This window comes from Helobdella robusta (assembly GCF_000326865.2).
Source record: "Helobdella robusta unplaced genomic scaffold HELROscaffold_18, whole genome shotgun sequence".
In the NCBI taxonomy this organism is placed as follows: Eukaryota; Metazoa; Annelida; class Clitellata; order Rhynchobdellida; family Glossiphoniidae; genus Helobdella; species Helobdella robusta.
The window spans coordinates 1,727,908-1,737,734 of NW_008703981.1; the positions used below are offsets into that span (position 1 = coordinate 1,727,908).

At 30.9% G+C, this 9,827-nt stretch overlaps 1 protein-coding gene across 1 annotated transcript in view; it reads left to right on the plus strand.

Moving 5' to 3' along the window:
• Positions 1-177: 177 nt before the first annotated feature.
• HELRODRAFT_76471 (hypothetical protein) overlaps positions 178-9,827 on the plus strand; it is a gene marked incomplete at both ends in the record, with an annotated part of 17,114 nt that continues 7,464 nt past the window's right edge. The window contains 3 exons of the mRNA XM_009016373.1: positions 178-387; positions 559-668; positions 976-1,051. Coding sequence (XP_009014621.1) covers positions 178-387; positions 559-668; positions 976-1,051 — 396 coding nt within the window. The remainder of the gene's footprint in view (positions 388-558; positions 669-975; positions 1,052-9,827) is intronic.

The following is a 9,827-nucleotide window of genomic DNA, read 5'->3' on the forward strand; positions in this document are numbered from 1 at the left end:
TTGTTGATAAGTCCCAAGGTGTTATGGGTATTGGTTTCTTAATTGGCTTAAGCCGTCGGTGAAAGTCTGTCATCCAGATACTGTTAAGTGTATTTTGAAATCATCAGGTGCGTATATAGTTATTTAAAAGCGTTTTTTCGAGAAGTTGACAAATTGTTAATTAATGTTCATTCTTTTCCACGTTCCATAGAACCTAAAGCTACAACGAAAGGAGCGTACAAGTATGCGGTGGATTGGATTGGGAATGGGATGGTCTTAAATTCCGGAAACAAATGGCTGAGAAGTCGAAAATTACTATCTCCTGTTTTCCATTTCGACAATTTATATAAATTTCTAAAAGTAGAAAACAAATGCGTCGACATGTTCATAGTGAGGGAGTTTTTATTTGTGCCAAAAACACTTCCTTTATTGGTAGTTACGAGTAACGAAAATTTATGTTTAAAACGTATTTCTGTAAGCTGAATATTTCTTTTAAGAATATATTTTACATTTTTTAATTTAGTAGTAGTGTGAAAATTTTTAAAAATAATTATTTCATTCAAGGAAAAATTGTCCAAGTATGCCGAAAGGGGCAAGAGCGTTGAAATGATGTCGAACCTCTCCTCTCTCACCCTCGACATCATACTCAGGTGCGCGTGTTCTTATGAAAACAACATTCAAGAAATAGGGTAGGTGGTTGCGTTTCTGTTGGAAAAATTTTATTTTTTTAAGTTTCAAACATGCTTGATTATATTTTCAAAAGATTATTTAAAATTCGACAAGAAAAATTGATAAAAGTGTGACAGCAAGATGTTCATTTATTATGATATCGCAAAATGACCTCAGGGAACAGCACCCGTACTTGGAAGCGATTCACAATCTCGAAGAACTCTGGATGAAAAGATTATTGTAAGAGATAGATCATTCAATTTTCCCCATGCATAAATCATTAGCAACAAATTTCAAAATCACCAAACGACAAACATTTTTTTTCAGCACTCCGTGGCAGCATTTGGATATCTTATACAAATTATCGGCTGATTATAAGAAGTTCCAACGACTCGTCAAATACGTTAACAACATTTCGGATGAACTTATTAAGAAAAGAAAGGTGTGCCGACTGTACCTTTTTACAAATCTATTTTAATCGTATTTAAATGCATATACATGTTATGAAATAGGAGGAGCAGAATATTTCAGCAGAGAACATCAGAGCAGATGATGACATTTTGGATGTTTTGTTGAAAGCCCGCGATCAAGATGGAAATGGATTATCAAATGAAGAGATCAGAGCTGAACTGAACACCATACTCTTTGCAGGCAAGTTGAATAATAAATTATGATAATGAAACGAGAAAATTTTACAGGACACTTTTGTTTTTAGTATTCGCGTTAACTTCATTTAGATAACTAAATAATTGTGAGAGAACTAAAAATTAACAAACGATATCTCCAGGCCACGATACAACAGCAGTTTCAGTATCATGGGCCTTGTACAGTCTAGCACAAAATCCGCAAATTCAGAAGCGATGTCAGGATGAGGTTGACGAGATGATGATGGGAAGAGGAAACAGCGAAATTTTATAGTAAAAATAAATAATTTAATATATATATGTATATTAAATACATTTTTCAGTTTGAAAGTTTGATTCCATGATCAATGCCATTTTAATTTTAGTTGATTAAACTCCCCTTGAGTAGCAAAATAATTTTTTCAACTGAAGCAAAGACCTCGAAAAACTCTCCTACTTAACATGTTGCATAAAAGAGTCTCTGCGTTTGAACACGACCGTGCCAGCTGTCGAGAGGGAGCTGACGAAACCGATGTCCATCGATGGAAGGCTATGTCCGGCTGGTCTGGTGGTCAGCCCTATGTTCTACCATCTGCACCACAATGAAACAGTCTGGACTAACTATGCGGTAAAACAATAAAATACTTTGTAAAAGATTTTTTTAATAATGACACTTGTAGTGAATGTTATAAGGTATTTTGAAAACTAAATTGTAGATTATTAAGAAAACGCTTTCAGAAAACGTATTTCTTTACTTTTTAATTGCCTGATCGAAATTAATTGCACACAAATTAATTTCTTCATTCATTTATTTATTCATATAAATGGCTCGTAGAAATTTGACCCGGAAAGATTCATTCCAGAAAATTTTGAAAAGATGGATCCGTACGCCTTCCTGCCGTTCTCCGCTGGACCAAGGTTGACAAATAAACATTCATTCACATGCCTTGCTCTTGAAACTGTAAATTTCATAATGTTGAAGGAGTTGCATTGGGCAGAATTTCGCCATGAACCAGATGAAAATTATCCTGGCAAAAATTTTGCACAAGTAAATGATAACTTTTATTACAAACTTAATATTTGTGCGGTTATTTGTAGTACGCATGATGTGTGAATGTTGCAAAACGTACGATGGTTTGATTGTACGAGGAAATGAAACATTTTTACCTTTTAGCTTATCAGTCAGTCTTGATTCGCAGCGTGTTACGAGAAGAAAATTTGGATTACTGGTGAAAACTGAGGATGGGTTATTTTTGAAAGTTCAGAAAAGATGAAATTTATTTCTTGCAAAATGAATGTATATAGTTGATCTATTCAAACTGTTACGAGCAAAAGTTTGACAATTTATTGAATTAGATTTGAACTAAATCACAATTATATGAAACATAAATAAACTGTTATTTGTCATCCAAATTTTCAGAGTTCAAAACTGTTTCAATAAAATTATATATATAAATAAAACATGAGTATATATATATATATAATATATATAATATATATATGTATATATGATAAAACTTCTTCATAAATATGAAATAAATAAATAAATTGCTTCTTCGAGTTCGTCGTTCATTGTGTTCTTGTTGTTTTAGCCGATGTTATTTCAATTATTAAGTTAGAAATTTTTTAAATTGAAAGATGTCCTCTCAGCAGATTATCTGCTGTCTGATTGTAATTATATTGTAAATAGATCGCTTTCTAGTGTTGCTATCTTCTAATTTTAAACATGAGATTAAGACGGCCGACTTAGGTTGTCTTTTCGCGGGTGCGGTACGGATGCGAATAATGAGCAGCGCGGATCCTGCTGGTTGCGGTTTAGAGAAATCTTCTCTGCTTGTGGCTCTACTACTTAACACAAATAAGTTGTGGCTGAGAAAGGTTTGTTGCAGAAAGTTATTGTAAATATATCCGTGTTCCTCTATTCTTAATTTGAGAACATGCACGCACATGTCAGCTTGGTTCTAGTTTGACGTGAAACAAAGTTTATCTTAAATTAAGGAAAGATTTTCTAAAATTTAGGCTTTTAGATTTTTAATCTATCTTCCAATATATTTTGGGAAAATTTCACCGTTGTGTTACTGATGATAATTTGCAATGTATGTCTTCTTTTAGCACCAATTGACATTTAAAATCAAATCAAAAAATGATTTTATTAAATTGAATTATCAGCAATTCGAGTTTGAGTTTTTTTTATTGGTATCTGAATTGTTTACGTACAAGTGTTGTTTGCCTGCGCGTTCTGTTCACGTTTCAATTGTTCACGTGTTATCTAAACACGTAATGGTTCTGTTTAAAAAATAGTCCAACTAGCAACACACATTTGTGAACCATTTCTATAGACAGCCTCAACAATATAATACATCACATCACAATATCATAGCTCTACGCTGCATATACATCAGTATAGGTATTACTCACATGCATTCAAAATATGTGGTTTATTGTATTCAACATAACAGTGATGAAATGTTTGTTGTTATGTGGTATTAAACTGAACTTTGTACATGTGAACGCATTTTAGGCAGTTTCGATTTGCATCTCTGAAGTTTTTATTTTGGAAATATATTACTGATGAGGCCAGTTTTCAGTTTAAATTGACTTTAATTTTAAAGATTTCATTATTATGCGTTGAACTTTTAAAACTAATTCATTTTTATATCTGACGTTTTAGATGTTTGGAAAAAATTGAAATACATTCTAGGTCTGTTGATACATATTAAATTGTTGCTTTTTTTCATTTAAAAGTTTATAAATTGACAAAATTTGTCAACTTATGTTGCTAACGTTCGAATAAAATTTATAAACTCCCTTCCAGACAACTCCATTATGGAAATCGCATGCTCACTTCCCAACTACCTCCTCATCTTTTCCACCCTCATAACTACCTACATCCTCTACCAACTTCTACAAAGTTATCGCAGGATGAAGATTGTTCGAGACACCGTCAACATGTTTCCAATGGAAAAAAGACACTGGCTGTGGGGGCACTTTGATCGAGTAGATACGAAATTTTATTTTTTTTTAAACGTTGTTAAATTTTATTAAAATTAAGAAAAACTTTTCTTGGTAATTTTGATTGTCTAGCTGATTAGGAACCTCTGCCATTTTATTGTTGAATACACTCAGTACAAATTTTAAATAACTTTTCTTATGTCTTTAAATGAACATTTTCGAAGAAAAAATGTTGCAAATTTAGTTTCATTCCAGTCAGTCATTTTACTTTTTTTTAAATAAAATTTGTATCATAGACAAAGAACAATTTATAGTTTCCAGGAGCGAACGATGAAGGTCTGAAATATTTTGAGTACCTGACGGGTAAGTACACGAGAGCTTATGGATTCTGGTTTCTAAACTGGCTCAAACCGTCCATTCACGTCTGCCACCCAGACACCATGAAGAGTATTCTAAAAACTGCAGGTCAGTCAGTCAGTAGTGATGCCGAATCAAAAATATTTGAAAGTGTAGTGTTATACTAATGATGATTCTTGTAATCGAGATGTTCTTATTTTTTAGGGCTTCATAACTTTCGTTAATTTTACTAAGGACGCCGATTTGCTAATTTATTTTCACTAGCCCAAACTTTACTGGTACCTCTGAGAATTGTGGCGCTATATAAAAAAACATTTTCTATAATAGTTATGGTTTTCTTAAACTCGATTGTTAAAATAATTATTTATACATTTTACCCAAAACTGCAGAGCCTAAATCTATCACATCAGGTACGTATAGATTTGGGATGAAGCGGATAGGGAATGGGTTGATACTGAGTTCTGAGGACAAGTGGTTTCGAAACAGGAAACTTCTTACACCTGCCTTCCATTTTGAAAGCCTGAACAAGTTTATAGCAGTTGAAAATGAACGCGTTGACATATTTCTGGTAATGTCCCAGACGATCTCAATCACACCTGTTAAAAGACAAAGTTATAACTGTATATTGCTGGTTCAACGCAGTTAAATCATGCGAACCTATGAGACGTTTCCAAATTTTTTTAAAAACTGTTATAACAAATTAACTCGATTACAGAATAAACTATCAAAGTATGCCGAAAGCGGGGAAAGGATCAAAATAACGAACAACGTATCGGCTCTCACGTTGGATATCATTCTTAGATGCGTCTGCTCTTATGAGAACAACATCCAGGAAATTGGGTTGGTTAGTTGAGCATTCAGTGAATAAACATATATTATTTTATTAAATTGGGTTATTGCATTTTAAAATGGATGGTAGAAAACCGACATTATTTTTGCACCAACCTGATATTTGGTTATATCGTTTGCATGCGAGTATAGAGGCTTGGCCTGCGCTCACGGTTTTTTTCTCTATTGAGTATATATTATACACTATATAGATATTATAATGAATGATTACGTATTGCTTTGTAAAAGCACGCAAAAATGAAATTGATCTAGAATGACCAAAGAGCTGGATTTAAGCCCTGACCTCAAGACAAAAGTGACCTCCCAACGAAAAACAATCTATCCGTAACATGTTTTTTTCTACTAATAACTCTTTAAAAATTCTGACGAGTCCTTTTGTTGTTGCCTCAGGGCATTTCCATTTACAAATCTGGTCCTGGAAATAACATTTTGTCAAAAGGAAGAAGGAATGACTAAAAAAATAAAATGAATTAAGAAATATATAAACTGAATTAGCTAAAATAAAAACTGGCTAAAGTAGCTAAAACGAAAACTAGCAAAACTAGCTAAAATAGAAACTAGCCTAGCCAGATAAAATAAAATTTTGGCTAAAATAGCTAAAAATGAACTAACTAAAACCCTCAAATATGTTTCTTTCCATGCAGTGAACATCACCTGTACATGGACTCAGTGCGACAACTGGAAGATTTGTGGATGAAAAGGCTATTGTAATACCGGTTTTTAATCAGTTCTATACTAATTTTCAATCATGAATTTTTTAATTTTGAAATGTTTAATGTAAATTTTTTTGAATTAACTAAATTTCAGTAATGAAATTATCGAAGAATTTTAGACTTAATGATATGAATTAAGAAACTACGATATGAAAATTCAATATCTAGGACCATATAATTAGAATAAATATAACGGCCTTCGCTCATTTTGACGGTCGAACAAGGAGCTTACTTCCGGAGGGAAATTGGAGGGTGATTTTTTATCGCCCAAGTCGAAAATTACGATCGTATATTTACTGATTTCGGAATATTGCTTTTATTTAAAATTTCAAAATGTTTTAAAAGGTGATACTAGATGCTGTTTTAGGATAGATATTGCTGTATGACGGTTAAGTATCTTTTTGCATTTTAAATGAAAAAAATGTTTTGTGAACCACCAACAACACTTAATTAACAACTGTAACAACACTAAACGACGACTAATTAGTAATTAAATTACTAAACTCTAATAATTAAGCTAAAACTAAACTCTACTGATTCTAATTACTAATTGAAATAAATAACAGATAACACTAACGAAAATTAACAGATTAGACTACTAGAAACTACCAACCACTACACTACTACATACTACACTACTACACTAATTGTTCCTAAGATCCTAAATTCTATTGCTTGATTGGTTTTAAAATTTTTATTTACAATGCTTAGGTCTGGGAATAAAAAATATACTAAATTAAATAAATATATTAAACAACTTATCAATCAATTTTATAAAATAAACAATTTTGTAATTTGTTCAATTCAAGCTTCAAACTCCCCAAGCTAACTTGCAATTTAATTAAAATTTATTAATTATGAGTGATTCAAACTAAGTTTTTTTTCATTTAATGTTTTACAAAATATTCCTCATTCTTAAATTGTAGTACATGTTGTTATTAAATTTATTAAAGATAATGTGTGATTCCAGTGATTCATCAATCCATGACTTGTTAGATCATGATCATTCAGTTTTAAAGAATCCCCATCACCATAACCAATGAGGTTTGTAAAAATTGTACTTTTAATTTATTATATTTTATGCACTTAGAATGTTGTGTTATTAATTATTAATTCCTCGGGAAACCGGGTTTCTGGACGCAAAACGAAGATTGATTGATTAATTATTATCATTAATTTATTAAATGCTGTGCATACCTATGGCCAGTAAATAAAATAATTAAGCATAGAAATAGCCACAATCAAATTAATTTATATAGGCATGAGTATAATTTGGATAATAATAATTAAAAATATTGGTATCATTGAAAATGGATAAAGTCATAAATAAAAAAATAAATCATAAATTACTAGAAATAATAGTTCCAGTAAGATTTTGCCTTACACCTACATATTTTTTTCATTCATATATTATAATAAATGTTTGTTATCAAATATATCAAGGATTGATTTCTCAATCCATGACTAGATTGAATATCATGATCCTACAGTTCCAGAGGATCCCCATCACCATTAGTCAATAAGGTTTGTAGAAATCACCCCAGGCATACCATCAATGTTTTGTAGCCACCTTTTAATGTTGTGTTAATAAAATGACATTGAGAATAGTTATTTAAAACAATCTTATTAAAATTATTGAACAGGTATGACAAAATTACTTTCTTAATGTCCTAGTGTGAGGAAGATGTAAGCCATTTGTCCAAAGATAATCATATATGCCTTATGCCCATACAAATGCGGTGTCAACACTAATGATTTTTGATCAGAGTCATATGTTCTAATTTTTTTAAACTTTTCCAGAAATTTTTCTGTTAATTTATTTGTTACATTAAATACTTGATGTGTATTTCATATAAAAACTTGATTATTTCAATTTAGTTAACTTGTTAAGCATTAATATAAAATTGACTCTACTTCTAATGGTGATTGGTATGATGATGATGATCCCAGTCCTAAGCAGGGTTTATTATTCACAATGTCATTATGCCCTTTCTAAGTTTTAATAAAATACATGGAATATTGTTGAATGCATTTTATATTTTTTGTATAGATAAGAATGTTGCAATGTACAATGATGATGTGAATTGCTTCCTTGTGTAACTGATGACATATAAATATAACTAACTTGAAAACATGGGAATGCTTTCTTCAGCATTACCTTCCTTTCTCTATCATAACCCTTATAATCTTTATTACAGAAATGGTCACTGCATATTCTTGCATTTTTTGATGGAAGCCATTTGAAATCATTTATTTCCTGTCTGATGCACTTAATCCAATCGTTTTGCATTTTTACATTTTGAGGAAATCTGAAATTTTATAAACTGTTACAGAAACTTGTGCATTTCTTAAGTATTGCTTTTAATATAATGGTAATCCTTGATAGCATTATAAATTATAATAGTCTATAAAATAAAATATATGTAATTGTAAAACAAAATAGTTCTATTCAATGAGTATAGGGATATTGTTACATTTATTTTAATGTGAAGTTAATTTGAAAATAAACCTGTGAAAAGATGCATCAGAAATTTTCTCATTTCTATTTATTATTAATGCAATTTTTAATGCAACAGGTAGGCATGTTTGTGTATAGCTACGAAAATGAAAATTTACTTAAAAACTAAATTATTGTATCTGACACGAAAATTAGTACAGAAACAAAAACGAAAGAATAAATGACAATATAAAAATTTAAACATTGATTGAAAGAGTTTAGGCAATTCGTTGCGAAATCGTTGGAGGAAAAAGTGTCAACAGTAGTTATTTTACTGCATGGTAGTTATCAGCCGGTATAAAGGTTATATTCAATTCCTATCAAATAAATTTGACAAAATATCATACACAGGCAGAACTAAATAAAGAGATAGATAGATATATACACGTAGTTATAATACATTTATAATGTTGTATTTACACATTCAAATTGTATAGTTGTGTCATGGTGTAGTCTCAAATTATTTTGAATTCTTTCAGAAAATTTTAAACGTTTTACTACACTATATATACAAGTTATTTTTATCAACAATTTAAAAATTTTATCAATAATTAAAAAAAATTTCAAATTGATTTCATTGCGATGTCGATAATGATTTTTGTGACCTGACTGATTAAAAAGCATCAAAGAAAGTTAAAATAGGATGGAGAATTTGTTATATTGGGATATTCGTTTAAAAAGCGAGCAAAATATTAACATAAAAGCGCTTATAAATCTATGCATATTGGCTCAGCTTGGCTTGGCTCGGCTTGGAATCGGATGTTAAGCAAGGTGTGGTCTCAAACAATTTTGAATTCTCCCCGAAAAATTTGAACTGCGTGCGTACATATATAGTAATGGCTACTGTTGTTTTTTATAATGAATTTATAAAATATATAAATATAGCGAGCAAAATATTAACATAAAAGCGCTTATAAATCTATGCATATTAGCTTGGCTTGGCTCGGCTTGGAATCGGATGTTAAACAAGGTGTGGTCTCAAACTATTTTGAATTCTCCCCGAAAAATTTGAACTGCGTGCGTACATATATAGTAATGGCTACTGTTGTTTTTTATAATGAATTTATAAAATATATAAATATAGCGAGCAAAATATTAACATAAAAGCGCTTATAAATCTATGCATATTGGCTCAGCTTGGCTTGGCTCGGCTTGGAATCGGATGTTAAACAAGGTGTGTCTCAAACT